We start from the raw sequence: 23,079 nt of genomic DNA on the forward strand, positions 1-23,079 counted from the left end.
AAATCTTGCAGTGTTTTAGAAATGTTTCTAGTTACTGTCAATTGCTCCATAAATAAGAAAACAGACTAGAGGGCATCAAGTTCCACAATTTCAGAAGTAAACTGAGCTTATTCTTTCCAAAACACTCGCACAATATTTCCTTAATAATTACATAACACACACAATAAAAGAAAGGATCTTACTTTTCCACATTAGAGATATAGCTATAGAATTGTCCTGCTTACATTTTCAGTATAATACTGGAAACATTATCATTTTCAATATTTCTAACAAAAACAGGGTAAGATATTCTAGTATAGTTGATAGTCAATTAGTTTTTTCCCTGCCAATTTTATACTTAAGTCAAACTCAAGTTTTGATCAACAGTCATGAGCTTCTTTTCCTGCTAACAGATATCAAAGATTGCATGAACACTAGGGATCTAGAAAGACAGTTTATGGAAGTTTTCTTAATAAGGCCAGCAGCAAGTCATTTGCATCCACAATATACACTAGAAGAGTCTTGTAAGATGATTATTTGAAATAGTGTTGACACTCTGAAACAGCTTTATTCGACAAAAGAATACTGCACTGTGCCATCCTTCTACTCAAAGCACAACAGTATTTACAAAAGGTCTATTATAAAGTGCAAAGAAGAAACCAATTAACTAATACTGCCGGAATATTTTATGGGCTTATAAAGCTGGTTTAAAAAGAAGTTCTATATAAGAGAGATGGGACAGAAACACACACAAATTAAAAAAAAGCTTTACAGCATTTTCTTCTTCTTTCCCTCAATTCAGTTGATACCATCAGGGAAAAACTTATTTCTGGATTAGGATTATAAACTCACCCTGCTTTCTAGATTTTGCAGCTATTTAAAATAGGTGATATAAAACATTTGCCAGAAAACATATTTTAATTATTTACCTATCCATTTTTTTAATAAAAAAAATTAAGAGGGGAAAATGAGTTCTGAAAAAAGGGGGACACCAACACTTCTCTCCCCCTGCCGCTTCTCAACTTTAGGGGCACTTTTGCTCTTTCATGTGTAGTAGTGAGGCGGGGGGGGGGGGAGAAACAGCACTATGTGTTTTCACGTGTTCATTGTGAAACTGGAACGGCACAAATGGAACTTCTCAGGAAAGTGTGAGGAGGCTGGGAGGGAAGAGGAAGAAAGAAAGAAACGCACCGTTCCGATGGTAGGAAGGAAAGGGCATGATTCCTCGGTTGTTGCCCTCACAACCCAAGTTCCAGGCAACTGAGTCCAGGGATCAACAAGGCCACTCACCAGCCTCTTGAGAACAGGACACCGATCGATCGCTACCCTCAAGTCTAATATCCATTGCAGTTTTTGAGCAGATAAGAAATAGCAGAAGTTCCTACCCAGGAAATGGTGACACTTCCACTATTTCTTACTGCCGGCCCCCTTACCTCCACACAAATGCCTACCCTCCCAGGCCTTCTGTGAATGCCAGACGATGCAGGAGAGGGGATCGGCAGCAATTACATATGATAGCCAGCAAGTAAGCCAAGGAACATTTGTGAACCACTTGCTGGTGGTCTTGTGCCCTTCTGGACCTTTGCTATAACCTCAGTAAAAAAGAGAAAACGTGTTCAGTAGGAAGATTCTGGACAAATATGGAGAAAGTGTGGGGGGGGGGCTCCGCGGGCTCCACTATGAATTCATAATGAGCTGCAAGAAACAAACTAGCAAGTGGCATACTCTTGTTTTTGAGGTTCCTTAGGCGTGTAGAGGCATAATGCAACACAATGAGAACAAACAGACGCAGGTAAACTTTGTTCAGATGGCATTCTAGACACAAGAAAAAATGAGTTTCACTTGTAAAGTATTGACTTTAAAGCTAAATCAAGCAGCTACTAGATCAGGCTTCCTCAACCTCAGCCCTCCAGATGTTTTTGGACTATAACTCCCATGATCCCTAGCTAGCAGGACCAGTGGTCGTGGATGCTGGGAACTGTAGTCTCAAAATATCTGGAGGGCCAAGGTTGAGGAAGCCTGTACTAGATGCTACTAATTGCTAAAACAAGTCAGGCTAAGAACATGCTTCTGGTGGATATTCAGGTAAATGGGGTTTGTATGTATGTGGATCAATGAATAAATGAATAAGTAAATAAACACACATGGAAATGTACAGTGGCACCAACTACAAATGACATTTATCTCTCTGCACCAAATGCTAGTCACAGTTTGATTTGACATTTCTAGAAACTGCAATGAGAAATGGTGGGGGTGGAAACTCAAATATAGACTTTGTGGGTAAAAACAGTGCATTCTATAGTGTGTGATAGTTGGGGCAGCCCATTATACAGTTGGTCCTGTGACACATTCCCCATTGAGATGTAGAGCACAACTGTATGCATCCAGAACTAGTTAGCTGCACGAAAGTTGAACTGAGTTCAATGCGATCTAAGTTCCATTTTCTTCGACTGGACCCACGACTAACTTTCTCTGGATTTAAACCCATATTTGATACCTGCAGTATTCTCCGAACAATTAATACTTGGAAATGTATGTCAACCGCAGCCTCTTCAACAGAACTCCTGGCCACGGAAAAGAAAAACATGGAAGCAGAACAGTAGAGAGAAAAGCAATCTTGTTAGCTAATTTAAAGAGATAATTAGCTGAAGTCAACAAGTTTACTGAATATGCATCTTGAAGGGTGACGCTCAACAGAACAGCTCTTTGCTGTGAATCAGGTCTGATGGCTTGAACCACTAAAATGAACACCGTTCGCCAAGCTACCGTACTTTCTGCTTTGCCGTTTCACACAAAAGTAAAAGTGTAAATCACCACTATTTTCTACATTGCAAAAAAATAAGCATGCTTAACACAAGAACATGAAATATGAATGTCAGACAATTATGCTTAAAACAAAAAGCTGCTCAAATGCTTGAAAAGTTGACATTAACAGCAGCATGTCATAATCAACACAAAAGTTGTTTGTGTATTTTGTATCGCCAAACTGATCCTTTTAAAATGATACACATTTTCAATGACACAATGCAGATATAACATTCCCTCTTGTCTGACCATGGTTAAGAGATTGGCCGTGTGTTACAGACTCAAAATCTCCTTTGCTGCTCCCACACAATCTTTGTCACAGGAAGAAAGAAGATGGACAGGAAAACCTTGTGGTTTGTCACGCCGGGCTGGCACGGCAAACAGGTCCAGATCGCAACTTACCACCAGCAAGGCCACCTTTTTAATTCAGTGAACCCTTTGCTGGTTCAGCTCCACCTCCTCCCTGCCTTCCAAGACACCCCTTTGGGGAGGATTTATACTAGATGCCACCAGCAACAGCTTCCATATGGCCACTATTCAGGCAAGTGAATAAAGGAGAGCTCCATGGGGGCTCTGCTTCCTGCCAGAAAAGCCCAGGCACAGTTGGGTAGGGGGACACACACCACTTCTTCATCCAAACCCTGGCCAGAGAGGCAGAGTATGGATTTGGTTTGCTTTGTAAGAACCTATCACTCAAATAATAATAATAATAATAATAATAATAATAATAATAATAATAATAATTCATAACACTAATAAAACTTTTTTTCTCCAGATTAATCTTTCATAACTTTGAGGATTTTCTTTGAAAAGCACGCACGCACCCACCCACAAAGTATAATATAGGATTGGATCCAAAGGGGCACTCCCAGTGCCTAGAGCACTAAAGGAAAACAGTGACGCTCAATCCCAGCAAGCAACGTACATGGCTGCTTGGATCCAACACATAAAATTTGGGGGGATGGGACTACAGTACATTTTATACTCAATAGAGGGCTGCTTCTGGGAATGGCACAACAGAACTGGTCCAAACCTTTTTGGGTTTGAATGTAAATCCTAAAGTTGACCTTTAACAGAATCTATCTATATTATTCTCATGATTAGACACAAAGGTAGCCATATAAAAGATAGCTAACTAGGCTGCAAGCATTCAAATTCATTAGTGGAGAAGGTTTGAAGAAAGATCTATTCAATTTAATTTAAAGAAGAGCAGATCACAGCAGTAAAGAAAAAGAAAAACAACCATCCCTGAATAGGAAGTTAGACAACATGGATAAAACAAATTAATTAGATGTCAGAAGATAACAGGCTTCTACAAATATAAAGTTGTACATTTATATTGTCAATTTAATGTGGGCTTTTTTTAAAGGATCCAATAATTATTTATCCATGTTATCTTTAGAAAGAATATGGAAACAAATGTTTACCTGTATCCAAACGCTTTACAGGGGACTCATCATCCACCTCAGAATCTCCACAAGCACTCCTTGATCTTTTCCTGGGCTGCAGTAGTGTCTCCAACCTTGGAAGGACTACAGACAAAAAGGTTTTGGTCCCTAGCTGTGGAGAAGTTGGCTGGGTTTCAGTGTTCTTTGCAGACTTTGGGGGGCTTACACTTTTCGATTTGCAGAAGAGAACAGAAGTACGTCTGTTTACATCAGTTGATGACTCAGCTACAGCAGAAACGGTCGACTCACTGAGATTACTGTCAAGTAAGTGTTCTGGAGTGTGTCCATTTATTTCTTTCTGAATGGAAGTACTATACAATTCATTGTCAAATTTTACTCTTTTGTAAAGTTTATTCTGCTCTGGATTGAGTTCTACAGGTTTGAGGGTTGGTGGCTCTGAATTAGTCTCCGAGTTTGAAGGAAGAGGTAATGCATCTGATGGTTCAAGTTTAGGGGGAGATTTATCTCCTGAAAAAATTAATAAAGTTGGGTTTTTGAAAACTGTTATAAGAGCTACTACATAAAACTTAGTATCAAATATGTAGCCCACAATAATTATTGTTGTTTGATACAAAGTATAACACATAAACTTTAAACCAACTGTCCTAGTTAGTGCCTGGATTTAGGGGAATATGGTAAGTATGGAAAAGATTGGATCTAATCGTCAATGCATTTATTTCATAGCAAGTCCCACTGGAACCAAAGGACTCACTCTTGCATTGTGGATTGAATCTTAAGAGTTCCAATTTGTGCCAAAGTTTTAAGCTTCTAAAATACTATAACCTTTCAAATTGCATAGTGTTTCATGATGTAAGCTGTTTATAAAAGTACTTAAAATACAGTAAGCTGAATAATATATCCACCTTACCTGTTTAAACTTTTTCAGTTAGTTTTTTTTATACACTTTTGAAGCCTGAAACTGTTGAGAATTAACAGGGGGCTTTGAAAGCTTTGCTAAATTAATATATTATTAAGAATTGCAAAACAGCTTAGAGTTACGGTTACCAGTTTCAATTCAGTAAAACGTGCACTTCTATCTTAATGGCAAAAACCCGGCAGGAAATATCATAGGATGGCTCCAGACTTAAGTCATGCTTACAATGAACCCAACCCTAAGGATGACATTCGGTAGTGTACCTGACTGATTAGTGGACTGCTTACATGACATTAAATTTCACCCACTATTTGGAGGATTTTTTTTTTAAAAAAAACCCCATTCCTTCTACCAATTCATCTCCCCCCCCCAGCCCACTATTTAGTTTAGCATCATTCTGACATTCTTACAGTTAATTATTTACCTGGGAGAATGCCTGCTATTTGGGTCAATAAAGTCTACCACCTTTGTTTTCAAGCACAAGAGCTTCTCTCACGTAACAATCCATACACATTATCTACAAACTCCATGCAGAATGAAAGGGGACATAGAAAGACCACTATTTCTACCGAAATATTTTGTCAGTATCTTACACCAACAGTACTGAGTGGAGACTTTCGTGACCTTGAGGATACTTAAGGCTTCCCACAGGTTTCTCCTCTCATGCAATTTGCTTCTACACACATTGAAAATACTAAGCAGCTCCCCATTTAAACTTGCTTTGGATTTTAACCTTTTCCATATTTTTGACGTAAAAAAGGATTCAGCATACATTCTTTATTCACATCTCAACCTTTTAATTTTTCCGTTTTTTCCCCTTCTTTTTTGCAGTTCACCTATAAAACTTGCATGGCCATGACTGTGAAGACAGTAGACATAGGAAACATGTGCACCTGAGCTATAAACAACCATCTTAAGGGTGTATCGGGAGCAATTTCCAATGCAACAGCAGGGAAAGAAACTAGCCGTTAATGAAAATATGAAGGCCCACTGCAACAAATGCAACTTTCTATGTAATGTAAAAACTGGATAATCACTTGGAAACAGATAGGTGCAACAGTAAGCTTCTTTAAGCACATAAGATTATTCTCACCTCTTCAATCTACTCTTATTTTTTCCATTCCTATATGATCCCTTTTAAACTGGATTATGGTGATTTCTAGCTTATCTGGAAAACAACTTACTGCTGCAAGAAACTGAGCAAGGATGCACAAATATGGATTTTCTGAAATCTCTTAATCCCTATGCAATCCTGCTAGCATCACTCTGATCATACATGTTTACTCAAAAGCAATTATTTCTAATTCATTCATTGTAGGATTAAGGTACAGTACTCCTGGAATCTGGGCAGGGAACATAAGAGAATAAAACTTTTTTTAAAAAAAAACACCCACCTCTGGTTATATACTAACCAAATTAAGTTTAGCTTCCTAAATTTGTATTTAGAACCTACAAAAATATACAGAAGTGCAGGGCTTTTGATAACACTAAGTAATTTCTTATCCCCTTTCACTCAAAGATTGTGGCAATTTCTATCAACTTTTTATTAATACTGGCTTAAATTAATAGATCTTACCTTCTTCGCCTTCTTGTTCTAATACTGCATTTTCTTCTTCAAAACTTCCAATACCTGATTCAATCTGAGAGGGCTGATGATGTTGCTGGCTTATCTTGATGCGAATCATGTTAATTTCTTTCTTTAAAAGCTTTGCTCGCTTGCTCCTAGAACCACTGGATTTCATTGCACAGGTGAGATCAAGTTTTTCTAGTAACTCTTTCAGCTGCTCTTCCAAAGACATGTGCACTCGGTTAGCAGGATTCAGTAACCTATCCACTGAAGTTAAAAACATAGACATTTGAACAGTGTTTTTCCCCCCTTGTAGCATTAAGAGCACAGCTAAAACAGTGCAACACTGGCGCAGCAGAAACACTTGATAAATTGTAGGATTCTGTTCTCCCACTGCGGCTGGTATTGTCCCAACAATTTTCACTAAAATCATTAAAACACCCCTAGGAAATCTCTAGGATTTCAGACAGCAGTCTCTTGTGCAATGGACATTCCTCATGCAAAGCAGATGCTCCAAAGTACAGGCGTACCTTGGTTCTCAAACTGAATCCGTTCTGCAAGTCCATTCGACTTCAAAAACCATGGGGCGGCTTCTGATTGGCTGCAGGAGCTTCCTGTATTCAATTGGAAGCCGCAGGAGCAGTAGCCGGATGTTTGGGTTCCAAAGAATGTTTGCAAACCGGAACACTCACTTCCGGGTTTGCGGCATTCGGGTGCCAAAACATACGAGCACCAAGGCATTCGACAACCAAGGTGCGACTGTACTAACTTTGCATGCCAAAGGACCCAGGCTTAATCACTGGCATCTCCACTTGAAAGGACCCTCAATAGCAGGGCTGGGCAAAACCAATGCCTGAAACCCAAGAGCTACAGCTAATCACAATGAACAATAAAAAACAAAATGAGCCAATGGTATGATTCAAGATGGCAGTGTCAAATATTCAATGCTAAGACTGTCCTGGCAGCTCCACAAGCTCGATTGATAATCTCATTCACTTTCCACATCCAACCCCTCTGCAACATGAACTGAACATGAATTTTATGTTCTGAAGGGCACAAAAATGCCTTTATGAGTTATTGTATCAAACCTACTAATGTATTTGGCCATCCAATCTGAAACGAATTATATGTGTAAGCCTGTATGCAGAATTTCCCTCCCTGCGAATTTCTCCACAGATTTAGTGACTCAATTTTACCTTGCACAGGTCATGAAACGGCACTGCTGCATTTGCTTTCTGCTATTCTTCCACTCTGCATTCCAGAGATTTGTAAAGACTGCTGCACTAGGAGTACGTGTTTTTGGAATGCTATCCCCAAAATCTCATATGAATATATAAGAAGTGCTTTTTCTCAAATCTCACGGCATAATAACAAATGGATTACTATTGCACTACTGCTAGTTTGCATACATGCTTCCCCCCCTTTTTTCCCCTCCCCCTACTTTTGCTTTTGAAGGAAGACAGTCTACCACAGCTTTAACTCTCTCAACATATACGTTTAAAATTGCTTCTGTATGTGCAGCAGCTTAAATCAAGATTCCTTTCTTTTCCTAGGAGGCCAGAATGATAATTATGATACAGACAGGAATATAAATCATATCGGGGTAGGAGTGAGTGGATGGGGAAATTATGCAAATTAATGGTAGAAACAGGAAGCTGTGGCAAAAGCAAATAGTACATGTTCTAGAAATTCACTATAAACAGGAAGACGAACATAACAGGCACTGTCAGTCAATCTGTGGAAGGAATCCAGAAAGAAATGAGGAAAGTCCATTCACCCCTAGTTTAACCTTCCATGTTAAAATATTTTGCCTTCTTTCTACTCTAAATGATTTTTTATTTTGCTTTATTATGCTCTTATAAGAGTTCTTTTTAGTGTCCAACACTTTTTTCCCTATTGCAACACCTACATTCCAAGGGCACAGTCCACAAAACATGCAAATAAACAATAGGATTTCAGTATTTACTTTCCTAAGAGCAGTCCTGTTTCACATCACAAAATGATCTTTAATCTCAGAGATACAAATAATTTGTGATAGGGCTTTCTACATTACAGCCGTCCCCACAGTGCCGCAAATGCAGGTAACCCTGGCCATGTCCCTAAAGTGCAATTGCATATAGTGCTAAGCCATGAAGCTTCATTTATCAAACCACACTGCATACACTGCCTAACTTCACTCCTTTATTCCTGGGAATGAAGCGAGTAACCAAATCACAAAGGTCCTAGCTTTTGTGTTTCGAATCTGAGATCATGGGTTTTTTTTGTTTTGTTTTTTAAACCCATAATGGCTAAGCCAGCAACAAACCATCATTAAGCTGGCTATAAAATTGTGGATTGTACTTAACATTACATGTTGGGTTTGGACATAACATTAAACTTTCCACTTCATAGTTTATTTCCACTTGTGAAAGAAGAGGAGTGACATAGGAATGCTTGGGTTGCTCAGTAGATTTTAATAAACAATGTTCCAGGGCTTAGTGCTATAGGCAAAGATGACCTTTGTGTGAGAAACACACCTTGTTTAAAAGGCTTCAAGAATTCTGAACAAGAATTGACCCACTCTATAGCCTGAAAATATTATATCAGCGTTCATTCTGATGCATCCTTACCATCTTCCCAGGTAAAAGGTGGAGGAGCTTCAAGTTTAGGCCGTTCAGGTAAGTGCATTCCAGTTTCGTTATTATACCCAATTGCCTCCGCATCTCTTCTAGCTTGTCGCAGAACAATACCTCCTTGATCTCTTAACCGCACAGCAGCTCTATAGAATATTGTATCTTTTGCATTGTATTTCATACAGTTTTCAATTATAATGTTAAAATCTTCTTCAAACTCGTTGAGATTTGTATAAGCTTGGGCATCCAACCGTTTTCTCATAGTAGAAAAATCCATGGGATGTTTAATATGATCCAAATAATCTGGAACCTGCAAATACATATTTATTCATTTTTTTAAAAAAATATTCTTTGCTCTTTGATTGATGCAGAAATATAAATACTATACCATATTGACAGAAGGCAAAAATATACTACACCTTATTAACAGAAGGCAAAAAATTACTTAAGTTTCTTCCTAAAAATATTGAATCAATGAGATACATAGAAATGTATAAATGTGTACGTTTGTGACCTTGATAATTTGAAGCTTTGCACTTTCCAAACATCTGTTCCCTTAATCTACTTTTAAATGCAACCTTTATTTTAAAGTGACGTGGGCACAGACAAATTAATTTTAATATTTAAGCTAGAAAATAATCTAAAGTACTCTTCTGAGATTTATATGATTAAATGCTATCATCTGGTTGAAGAATCAAATATTAGGGTTGGATTCAATTAAACGGTTGCACTAGCAGGAGCAGAAATCCTTGCACTGACAGACACTGGATTCCTCCCTTAATGTTTAATTTTAACAAAATAATTATTTTTATATTGCATGCTTTCACAAAATCTAGAAAATGAAGGTAGTAACATTTTATTGTTTGCAAATTAAAGCATTTTATCCTTCATGTGCAAGTCTGGCAATACCAGATAATTATTTTTCTAACAGGTTCCACATCCTGCAGTGCATTTCCATGCTGATGGCAGAGGGGGACTTTCCTCCTCTGGCAACTCCCTCAATTTCTATGCTGAGTGCAGAGGAGGAATGGAGTGATCTGTCCATCCTCGAACAGGTTACTCACTCACCTGCATGAAATTCCAAGGCACCTATGGCTACCAAGCTAGCGCTTCAATACAAAACTGACCAACTGTATCAGAAATATTAAAGTTTCACCTCTTTAAGATTCACTGGTTGAGCAAATATGCGAGCAGAATCCTTTTCCTGTAGTTGGTCTAGAACTGACCGCAGTAGTACAGTAAATGGAGTTAGCTGAAGTTCCATGGCAACCTGTTCCACTTTGATCTATGCAATGGAAGAGAAACAGAATCCATTTCATTCATGGATATGATTGCAGACTGTAATTATGAAAAATTGAATTTATCAATCCTAAGCAACTTTACTCAGAAATAAATTCCAACAAGCTTAATGGTGCTTACTCACAAGTAAGTGTACACAGGACCACATCTTAAATGTTACATGTGATGTACGTTCAATGGGCAGTAACACAGGAAGCAAGCAAATTGATTTGCCTGTATCTGGCAATGTTTACAGCTTAATTACAAAACTGCGTGTGCTTTTGGCAATACAACTAACATAGAGCCATAGGAAATGTTCAAGAGGAGAGTATACCAATGAAACACGACACATAATCATGGTGCTCTTTCAAAGCTTGGAGCTTTCCCAGTTACGTCACGCTTCCAAGGTGCTCTAAGGCTGTTCCAAGTTGCACTGAAACATGAGCAAAGAACACCCACAGAGAAAGTAAGGGATCTTAAGACTAAGTCCTATTAGGAAAGGTTGAGGGAGTGGGGTATGTTTAGCTTGGAGAAGAGACTTTTAAAAACAACAACATGATAGCCATAGTCAAATATTTGAAGCTGGCCATCACATAAGTAACAGGGGGGGGGGCGGGGACAGCATTAAACTAAACATTAGGAAACAACTTTCTGACAATGCAAGCTGCTTGACAGTAGAACAAAGAGTCTTGTCAGGTGGACTCTTATCCATTAAAGTGTTTTAATGCTGGATGGCCAGCCATCTGGAATGCAGTGCTAGGTTTGCTGGAACTAGGCAATCTTTGGGGTACCTTCCAATTCTATGAGCAAGCACAGTACAACTGCACAATATCTCTGATCCCCAAAGCTCTAAGAATGGGAAGAAGGTAGGATTCATGCACATTCACTTTGTGTGCACCCTAGGTGTTTCAGAAATGGAGCATGACACACAATTAAGAACCCCCTGGAGATTAGAATTTGAGAAAGGAGTTCTTCCTGACAGTTCACTGTGCTTTGGAGATGTCCTCCACATAGTGTGATGTCAGATACAAGGGGATCCCACCCATCCCTCATTATGAGAAGAGCAGGTTTCTGGTAACCATAAATTATGGCGGCTACCAAGGCCATTCAAGATTTGTGGGTCCCAGAGTGTGCATCCTTTGAATCAATCCTGACTCGGCAACGTTACCCTTCAAAATCCTAATAAATGTAATTACTCATATACCTGTTCTCTTTTTAACTTTTCGCGTTTTCGTATAAGTTCTATCAGCAGCCGTGCTCTCTCCAGATCATGACGGAGCCTTTGCCAGTACTTCAACTTCTCCTTTAAGGCTTGTGTTTCTTCATCATCTTCCCTCTTATGAAAGAAAAATAGTAGCTTTTATGTTATTCTGCTCTTAACTCTACAGCTAACAGTAGCTTCTCGCAAGCATTTCAAGAATAATTTTGAGTCCAGCTAGCCTGTGAAGTTACTTACGATTCCAGGTATACTATTTTTCTCTAGTAGAACAAAGATAGGAATTAAAATCTCATATTCCTTTTCAGTTAATACACAATTATACTGTTCATAGCTACCTATGCCATATATTATCAACTCAAATCACATGAGCAGTTTAATTATGCTGGAAATTACGGAAGATACATACCTGTTGTGTGTTTCTTTGTGACTGCAAACTAGACTGCAGTCTTCTCAATAAAGGGACACCATTTCTGGACAACCTTTTAAGTAACCAGTAACTATGTACTCTTTCAACAAATTGCTTCTTTCGCTGAATAGCCACCTGATTCATAATTTTATTTAATCTAAAGCATAGGGGGAAAACAAACATTTTTTGTAACTCAGCACTGCATATTTTAATTAAGAAAGAACATGGAATACTTCTGAATCGGAAATGTTTTGAAATGATACTAACATTTACATGGGCTGGTATAAGAAGAACTTCAGGAAAGTTAGGTATCCCCTCTCTTTATTTTGGATGACACACCAATGTTACATCACAAACTTGTTTTGGAATTCGCCTTGATTTCAAAAGTTTTCCCATGTACTGGGGGTAAGGGACTGCTCTCCAAGAAACACTAACTGAAAATTCTTTTAGGCACTTGGAGCTAGTCACACTTTTGGAACCAGGGTATTATAAACAGTTACATAAATCTTACAAAACCTGATATAACTAGAATGTTATTTTCACCTGTTATTTCCTAGTGGAATGTTTCACAATAAAGACCAAAAAAGAATAGAAAGAGCCCTTTGACAAATCAATACATATTCACTGAATTATTTTCCTTGATTTAATTATTTAACTGAAGTTATGTAGTGAAGCAAGTTTACAAGACTTACATGTCCACACACCAAAAGTCACATTTGACTGTGCAATACTAAAAAAAGAATCAACTCTCTTTCAATTAAACTGGTTGCCTAGAGATGATTCTCAACTGATATAAGATCCAGGCAAGTTGCCATTTACAAGTTTGATGTATCAGACTGCTATATTTCTATTACTATGCCAGCTGTGTTTGCTTCATCTAAGTACCAACAGGTGCATCTTATTTCCACTAGTTTCTTTTTCTTCATGGCATGCCAATCTGGATAATAGGGGATTGCATTAGGAATGTTGAGATAGAAATAACCTTCTAGTAATTAGCTAAAATATTTTTTTGGGGAAAACAAATTTACAGATGAGTGTTATTAGAAACAATTCTCCTTACACTTCTGCATGTAACTTCACTAATTTTATTCAAGGGCTATACAAAGATATTAGAACCGCATATAGCATCCAAAAAACTGCACATACACATATACAAGGGGGGGCCACCCATCCTAATGTAGCCCTCACTCACTCTCTCCAAATGCCTATTCCACTGCTGCTGAAGGTTGGGAACCATCAAAAGTAAATTTAAATTCAGAATTAGGAGCTATAAATCAAAAGCAAGATTGACAACTATTTCAACCTCCCTGAGTACAGTCAGACTTGGATCTGGGCCATAGGTCTGTATGTGTAATTATTTCCTAGGCAGTAGTACACTATTAAAAGCACAGGGGAAAGAGAAGCATTTAACACTTCCTAACATCAGATAGAATGGATGCTTTTGAATTATGGTGCTGGAGGAGACTCTTGAGAGTCACATGGACTGCAAGATCAAACCTATCCATTCTTAAGGAAATCAGCCCTGAGTGCTCACTGGAAGGACAGATCGTGAAGCTGAGGCTCCAATACTTTGGCCACCTCATGAGAAGAGAAGACTCCCTGGAAAAGACTCTGATGTTGGGAAAGATTGAGGGCACAAGGAGAAGGGGACGACAGAGGACGAGATAGTTGGACAATGTTCTCAAAGCTACGAACATGAGTCTGACCAAACTGCGGGAGGCAGTGGAAGACAGGAGTGCCTGGCGTGCTCTGGTCCATGGGGTCACAACTAAACAACAACAACAACAAACATCTGATAAAATACAGAGATTAGACCAAATGGTCTGCCCAGTAGTTTTCTGGGTTGAGGCAAATATGTCCCAAAATATTACATCTGTCAGGGTTGCCTTTAAGAATCAATTTCTCAAAATAAACCAAGTCTATATATGAAATAGTAGAAGTATGCAGCACCCAAACTTCCATTTCTAATATGGGTATCACATCACGCACAGTAAGTACCCTGGGCTCCCCTGGGGACGAAGGCAGGATATAAATTTTAAATATAAAGAAGCAATATGTGGCCAATAAAGTTAATTTCTAAAATTGATGAGTTCCACGAAATTATTTAAATATATATGTGATGTTTTGTGTGTAACCCCTCTGAATGATTAGAGCAGGCACCCCCAAACTGCGGCCCTCCAGATGTTTTGGCCTACAACTCCCATGATCCCTAGCTAAGAGGACCAGTGGTCAGGGATGATGGGAATTGTAGTCCAAAACATCTGGAGGGCCGAAGTTTGGGGATGCCTGGATTAGAGGTTGACACCATCATACAAACAGGAAGTCACTCTTGAATACCCCCCAGATTCACAAACCCAACTCCACTAACACAGCATAGCTGGGGGGAAACAGGGAACCCCAGGAAAGAAAATAAATTCTAATTGCTAATTGAGGATGTAGGAAAGGGATAGGCAACCCCTTTTTCAGAGCTGCATTCCAGTGGTGGACAAAAACAGAGACAATGATGGGTGGAACTAGAAACATTGACTAGATTAATGTGAGAATCAAGACCATTCTGTGCAAGTCTACTCAGAAGAAAGTCTCATAGGATTGTGACAGGGTTACTCTCAAATAAGCATGCAGAGGACTTTTGATTTTTTAGAACAACAGATTAATAGCTGTTGTTTTGGAAAGCAAGTAAAGGTAATTCTTTTGATACTAGTGGGTCACACAAAAAGCAAAAGCCTATCCATTTGTTCTCAGACATCCATTTCCTCAAGCCATACAAACAGGGGAATTTATTTTCTTTAGAGAAACAAACATAGATTTAAATTAAACAAAATACTGCCACTTCCAGTTGCCCTGAAGCTACATAAGGAGGGGGGAAACACTTTGAAAAGCAAAGAAGAGTAAATAGGAAATGTAGGAGCAAAAAAGAAATGTTGATGGAATGGGGAAATGTGGCAGCTTCAAGAAACACTGAAGGCTGCATAAAAATGAGGCCAAGGGCTACTGACTGTCCACCTGTGATCTAGGTAAATAATTTAAAGGTTTTCTGTTCATGTTAAGTGAACTCAAACCACAGCAATGATGACTCTGAAAGCTATCCTCTCTTTTACAAAAATATTAAGTTACTGAATAGGAACATTAAAAAATTCTATTAACTTGTTTCTCAAATAGTGCCATAAAGTATTGCAGGTTTTATTCCCCATCAATAAGCCAACAACTAAAAGGAAATTAAAATAAAGCAAATTAAATTTTAACATACCATTAAGGTAAATAAAGCATTAGCTTTTAATGTTTTTCTTACCTCTGAGGAGGGATACATGGAGCAGATACTGCAGGCATAACTGTACAGGGTTCAGCAGGTGTTTTCTTTGACTTTTTAGCCTTTTTTCTGACTTTTGATGTAGACCTTGTTTTGGCAGAGCCCTCTTTTCTATAGAGGCCGTTTTTCATTTCAGCTTCTCCATAAATGTTCAGAGGTCTCCGAATGGAACCTGGTGGTGTATGTACATCACAATATGCAGTCTTTTTTACTGAGAATGTCGTGCCACTACCACTTAACTCTTTCACTGGTTCCATTTTCATATACAAACCAGCTTTTTGAGCACATGTAACATGGAATGCTGTGTAGCAGTTTGCTTTGTGGCACTGAATACAGGCACCAACACCTTTCTGTTTACAGAGGTAGCATGTTAACTTCCATCGGGCAGGGGGAATGTTCTTAACTCCATCTATTGGCTCAATAAAAACTGTATTGGCAAATCCAACTTCCGGAATCCAAAGAGCACAAACAACATGTCCCCATCGATCATCATCTGTCTTTTTAAAGGCACCTCCTTTGTTTGGACACAGTACACAGTCTACAGGCCGTGAACGGGACTGCAGACACTGCCTGCAGAGCCACTGGCCCTCAGGTATATATGGCACCCCATAACACTCCTGATGCACTGCTAAGTTACACACATCACAAAAAAGTATTACATTGCTGTTCTGACACTCTCCATCCATGCAAATACAACAAACGGCATCTTCATCAATTAAAGACTGATGCTCACCCTGTTTTTGAGTCTCACAATAAGATTCTTTTTCAAAACGGTCCATAAGAAATTCAAACATGTTTTGCGATACAACCGAGAACCCATCACCCTTTCGCTTTTCGTTGATTATTTCTAGCCACGCATAATCTTCTTCATCCATATCATACTCCACTTCATTATCAAGTTCTTCTGAAGACTTTTCAATAAATTTATAGTACGTTGGAGGCCTCCGGGGTGCAGAAGGTGGACTGTACTCAACAATGTGCACTTTGGGTTCTGGAAGAGTACTTGCTGTAGACGGGATGCCATGCGCACTCGGAGACGTTTCATTTTTCTTTTTAACTTTGCTGTTTCTATGCCTCTTTGTTCTCAGAAAGATTGGTGGCCTTTCACTATTTTCTTTATTGCTGTTGCATTCACTTAATTCTTGGGCTGTAAGATCATCTTCTAATATAATTTCCAGAGGTTCGAAGATACTGATCCTGTGCAATCGCCCTTCAATTTCTATTTCTACCATCCTTTGAGCCTGGGCATAGGTCAAAGTTTCTCTATTAGGGGAGTGTTTAATACTGCATGGAGAAGAAGAGTGCCTTGCTGAAGATACTCGATGACATCTTCCTTTCCTCCTCATTTGGTACTGATTACCTAAAATTAGAAGCATGATTGTAAGATGAAATTGTATATTTTAATATGAAAACAGGAAAGACAAAAGAAGAAACATTTTTTTTACCTACTAGGTGGTTTCTATGATAAAAATTAAATGTAGTATCTAGAAGGCATTTAAAAACTATGAAACAAAATACTTTCATAAGACCACAGTAACAACTCTACACATTTTTGTAATTTAAGAAAACTCTTAACATTTCATTTTATAAAACATCCCTGCAGTTAAACAGATGTGTGTTCTGTCATTAAGTCAGCCTTCCCCAACCTTAGCTACTGTTGTACTACAACTCCCATCATCCCTAACTACTGGCCACAATGGCTAGAAGTGATGAAGATCGTAGTTTAACACTATCTGAAGAAACAGAGTTGTGGCTTTATCTAGTAGCATAATATATTTACTGGTTTACTGGTCACTGGTATTCAAAATGAGTTAGATCCAGAGAACTGCTATTGAAAGTCTGTTTGTACAATAGGGCTTTCCTGACTACAACCACCCCAAAGCTGCTCCTGAGGGTTGAGAGCCCTTGTCTAATAGCTTGGGATGAGAAACAGGGAGTTGCAGCAGGGCAGGTAAATTCAGAATAGTAATTTAAAAGCATTTTTCTACTCATACAAGACACAAACAAGCCCATTTATTAAAACTAAATAGTAGTTTTTCACCCATTATTATTATTATTATTATTATTATTCCATTTATCTGTTGCATTTTTTGCCTCAGGGAGGAAAAAGTCATTTAAAAAAAACATAAAATATTAAAACCAGAAATGAAAAGAAAAACATTAAAACATCCCATCCCCTCTAAAAGGCTCTATACCAGGGGTCAGCAAAATTTTTCAGCAGGGGGCCGGTCCACTGTCCCTCACCGCCCCCCCCCACTGTCCCCCTTTTGGGAGCCGGACTATATTTTAGGGGGGAAATGAACGAATTTCTATGCCCCACAAATAACCCAGAGATGCATTTTAAATAAAAAAGCCACCCCCAAACTGCGGCCCTCCAGATGTTTTGGCCTACAACTCCCATGATCCTTAGCTAAGAGGACCAGTGGTCAGGGATGATGGGAATTGTAGGCCAAAACATCTGGAGGGCCGCAGTTTGGGGATGCCTGAAATAAAAGGACACATTCTACTCATGTAAAAACACCAGGCAGGCCCCACTAATAACCCAGAGATGCATTTTAAATAAAAGGACACATTCTACTCATGTAAAAACATGCTGGTTCCCGGACCGTCCGCGGGCTGGATTTAGAAGGTGATTGGGCCGCATGTCATTTTAAAACATAGTTTAAAATAAACTATGGTATAAACTGATCAAACAGTGTGTTGGAGCATGTTGATCGAAAGACTATGCTTTGTTTTTGGCTTCAGCACACTGGAGAAGAAATTGGAGGGTAGCTTCAAGTTATGTACAAACCAGTGATTGTCATTTGCCTGAACTCGCAAGCACACCACACACAGTAAGCCAAGAACAAATCTTTGCATGCTGCTCATTAGGGCTGGGCTTTCAACACTGTGATATATCACCAGCTAAACAATACAAAGTACTGATATATCACAATGTCTGAAATAAGGATGGAGCCACGTAGAGGCATTGGATGGCTTCACAGTTTTTCCTGCATTGTTATTCTTTAATACTACACGAACACACACATCACGATTTGCAAAACATTGCAAGGTCAAAAATTACGAAACTGGTATCACAATATGGACTTCAAACAGGTTTGGGATGATATATCATCTAGTCCTAATACACATCATGATCATGATATATTTCCCGGTTAAAAATTATGAAACCAGTATCATTATATGGACTTGAAAACTGTTTTGGACGATGTATCGCCCAGCCATACTGCTCATGGCTTGTCTGGAAGGGGGGAACAAAACATTACTTCTGGTTCATGCATAATGGAAAGCTAGCTTCTGGTTTGCTTTCCTCCAGCTAAGGACTGGCAGAAGCAAAGGGAGAACAAAGCGCTTGTGCTTTCAGAAGTGTGCAGAGTAAGAACCAGTCCTTCAAGCAATAGCAAGCTTTGATTGCAGATTTGTTTATTGGAGAGATTAATGATTCATTGGGCATGCTGCTTCCTAATTTCACTATATATATTTGAAATAGTGAACCACTCATTAATTCACATTCAAACAAATATTCATCATTCACAGGTGTAACATAGCATAGCATAAACTAAAACAGGTATACTTCACTGACAGAGAGTCCTATGCACAGGCAGGGGAAAAAAACTTCTACTTGTAAGGATTAGGGCCGCCAATTTTTGCAGCATTTCACAGCATGATGAATCCTGAAGGGTCCTGTGACTTCCAAAAGCAAGGAGGCAGAATGGAGAAAAGTGTGTGTGTGTGTGTGTGTGTGTGTGTGTGTGTGTGTTTGAATGACAGACTGAGAGAGAGTACACCTGCAATGAAAGGAGCCAGGAAGCTCCAATGCATTTGCAGCTTACTGTTCATAGCCTTTTGGATCAAACACTTTAATGTTATTTGGAAAATTTATTTTGCACTTATTTGTTTTATGTAGATGGATTATCATAGAGACAGAAATTAAATTATACCAGAGCTTGAAATTTTGGTGCAAGGAACGGAATGGTGGCAGTAAAATACAGCCTGTAAACGAAGGCATCTAAGGCTATCATTGGAGAGGTGATAGCTATACAAGACAACGTTCCATCAGGTCAGGGGTCAGCAACCTTTTTCAGCCGTGGGACAGTCCACCGTCCCTCAGACCATGTGGTGGGCCGGACTATATTTTGCAGGGAAAAATTGAATGAATTCCTATGCCCCACAAATAACTCAGAGATGCATTTTAAATAAAAGGACACATTCTATTCATGTAAAAACATGCTGATTCCTGGGCCGTCTGCAGGCTGGATTGAGAAGGCGAATGGGCCGCATCCGGCCCCCGGGCTTTAGGTTGCCTACCCCTCCCTGGGGCCTACCAGTGCAAAAGAAAGAAAGAAAGAAAGAAAGAAAGAAAGAAAGAAAGAAAGAAAGAGCGAAATAAAAATAAAAATCCATCACCTTGTTTCTAATACAGGATGGCTTGAAATAATTTTAAAATGGACCTCTGCAAAAATGGCTCAAAGAAATGTGAAGTGAGCATCAGATGCTGATTTCTATGAAGGATTTGTTATAGCAACTAACAGAGGTCAACAAATACTTAACACTTTTTTATTCTCCTTAGCTCCACAATATTGAGGATTGCATTCTACTCTTCTATCAAGCAAAATGGGCCTCTAATTATGAAAAATGACTTGCACAAGGTCTTTCATGCAATGGTTTCTCAATGACTCCTTCTGACTGCAACCCACAGAGCTCTCCAAAGCCAAGGAACATGGGATTGCACATGGAGAGCTACAGTGAGAAAGGGGTCTCTCCCCACACCAACTGTGAGGAACAGATTTTAGGGGTAAAGAAACAACTCTGTTGCACAAGTAGCCTAATTTTTCTCGTGGTCTGGATCTAAGCCAGCACGTGAAATCCACAGAATTAAATCCAATGTTGAATTTGTATATAATTCTATTCAACTAAAAATATATACATAATTCATGTTTGTGACCTATATTACTATCAACAAAGATTGTTTTCATAATGCTCTTACGCTGTATTTTTCTCATATAGAATAGGAACCATTTCACCTGATGTTATAGGATTTCACTTGTGTTTATGCTTGTGTAGCTTTTAATACATACTGTCCGGAAACTATACAGAGGATGGTATATTTTGTGTACGTATCTCTTTTACTTGCCTCTGAGAAAGGAGAGTTTTCATAATGAGATATAGCAACACTTTCAGGTTCTGGGTTAAAGCAGACACTGACACAATTTATAGTTATGAACCAACAAATGTTGTGATGCAGTGTAAATGAGCCCATAAAAAAATCATTTGGAGAAAACTTGGAGGAACATAATTATGACTGATATGCTTGGGAAGAAGTGGGAACTTGGTTCCTTCCCCTTTAGTGTATTGCTTGACTTGCTCATTAGTAGAAAAATGATATTTGAATGGCTCTGTCTTGTAATAGGGTCAGAAATTTGTGGAAAGTGCTGATGTTTAATACAGTACATAAATGCAAGTACGAGGCAGCACCCGTGAGGGATCCAATGTGTTTCTAATGGGGAACAGGGCAAGAGAGAGAAAAAAAGAAGACTTGTGTTGTGAAAATTCACATGCCAAAATGTGAAGGAAAGGAAAGACAGTGAGTTGATCTCAAAAACAAAAGGAACAAAATCAAACCTTAGCCATTTCTGTAAACTGTCCTGCTTACAAACAGTGTAGGCAGAAATTTAGTGTTCTGTTTACAGCAATGATCTTTCATTCAATAAATAAGCTCTGTCAAATTATCAGTTGAACAAGTATTCACTTAAGGTAGATTTCCTATATGTTTTGATTACAACTTCCAGCAGACCCAGGCAGCATGGCCAACAGTCCAAAATATCTGGAGGACAAAAGGTTGGAGAAGACTGTCTCACAGCATCAGATTCTCTCTTCAAGGCACCAACCTTCACTGCCACAGGATCAATTTTACTCTTTCTATCAGGAACAAAACAAAACTATGACTACTAGACAATAAAAAAAAAATTATTACCTGGATAGCCTCAGTGCTATTTTCCAGACTAAACTACAGCACAATCAATTAACAATGAGTTAGCTTCTTTGAACATGGACTACAATAAGTGGTCAACTCTTTTTAATCAGTAAAAAACTGTGGCTAGCCTTGATCATTTTGAGCCATACAACCATTCAACGTTACTAAGGAAAGCTTTGCTCCCTGAGGATTAGAATAATTTCATGCAGTTAGTAAAAGCATATTAAATATAATTTTTTCAACCATTAACTAAGTTCACTCAATTCCTCTGGGAGGTTTGATTAAAAGCTTATTATTTCATTTCAGTAAACGCACAAGAGGGTGTGCATCAAGTGCACTGAAGGGCCTATGCCACCTACACAAGATCACATATGCCTACTCCAGACTGTATTTAATTTTAAGTGCCCACGTCACCAATAGCTCCTGTGGATTCACGTATCCACCTTAAAAAGCATGGGAGGTAAAAATCCTTTGTATGTACACGTACACAGAATCCCCCAAATGAAGAGGGCAAAGGTCGTGTATTTCCATGTCCTCCAGCTCAGTGAACTAGGCTGTTATAGGAAAGATTGGTCTGTGTACAACTCTCATATCAGCCATCCCCAAACTCGGCTCTCCAGCTACTTTGGACTACAACTCCCATCATCCCTAGCTAACAGGAACAGTGGTCAGGGATGATGGGAATTGTAGACTAACCATACAATTCCCACCATCCCTCACTGGTCCTGTTAGCTAGGGATGATGGGAGTTGTAGTCCCAAAACAGGTGGAGGGCCGAGATTGGGGATGCCTGCTCATATCCACAATATCGTCAAGGAACATGAGTTCGTGGTTTTGGAAGCACACATCTGTGAGTGGGGTGTAGCAGGACAGAAATATGATGGGTATCCGTTGCCTTTGTGGATGCTACAACCACAACAGGAAGGTCCATGATGACAAGTATGCCAATGGAGTTAAAGTTGTTAAGGGTTACTAGTATTTGGTAATCTTGAGCAAAGGACCCTATCTCTCTTTCTCCCACTGTTCGTTCCCCCATGGACTACAAAGCTAGAACAGACACTTAAAGGAATGCATGTCTAAAAAAAAAACTTGCTCAAACATTTTATGGACGCAGGCCCCAAGGCCTGCACTCCTTCACATGCAGAATGATTCTTAGTTCACAATCTTTTTTCTGTTATTACCCAATAACTGGTTGTGTTTGTGGTTTATTTGAGCTTAGACTGCCGTAATTTCTAAAGCTTCTTATACAGCCTCATAAAAAGAACTGAAGCACAAAACAAAATAGTACTTATAAAGTCATCACTGCAAAACTTAAGCTTTGATATATTACTTTAGAAAACTGTGCAGACTGCAAAACATGCATCAGAAAGCAATTCAACAGGCGGCAGCTGCTTTTTAAAAAAAGTAGTAATAGAAGACTACTGGATAGTAATCATAATTTTCTCTTCCAGTAACCGCAGCTGTTAGTAAGAAAAGAATAGGGTAGCTGTGCAATGATATCTGAAGACATAAAGCATGCAACACTCAACAAATGTCTGCAATGGAGAAAACATTTTACACATATTCATGGGTAATGCATGGCATCAACTCTATTTAAAACATTTGTGTCAA

At 38.8% G+C, this 23,079-nt stretch overlaps 1 protein-coding gene across 4 annotated transcripts in view; it reads right to left on the reverse strand.

The window, feature by feature from the left end:
• Positions 1-23,079, reverse strand: part of BRD1 (bromodomain containing 1) — a 38,825-nt gene that overhangs the window by 13,294 nt on the left and 2,452 nt on the right. For 3 of the 4 annotated variants that reach the window (XM_035127066.3, XM_035127065.3, XM_035127068.3), the window contains exons 2-8: positions 15,478-16,855; positions 12,189-12,345; positions 11,768-11,899; positions 10,442-10,570; positions 9,283-9,595; positions 6,683-6,940; positions 4,212-4,700 (exon numbers count right to left, since the gene is read on the reverse strand). In XM_035127066.3, coding sequence (XP_034982957.1) covers positions 4,212-4,700; positions 6,683-6,940; positions 9,283-9,595; positions 10,442-10,570; positions 11,768-11,899; positions 12,189-12,345; positions 15,478-16,841 — 2,842 coding nt within the window. In that variant the 5' untranslated portion in view covers positions 16,842-16,855. The remainder of the gene's footprint in view (positions 1-4,211; positions 4,701-6,682; positions 6,941-9,282; positions 9,596-10,441; positions 10,571-11,767; positions 11,900-12,188; positions 12,346-15,477; positions 16,856-23,079) is intronic. The other variant, XM_035127067.3, reaches the window with a different exon arrangement.

This window comes from Zootoca vivipara, chromosome 9, assembly GCF_965207765.1.
Source record: "Zootoca vivipara chromosome 9, rZooViv2.hap1.1, whole genome shotgun sequence".
Lineage (NCBI taxonomy): Eukaryota > Metazoa > Chordata > Lepidosauria > Squamata > Lacertidae > Zootoca > Zootoca vivipara.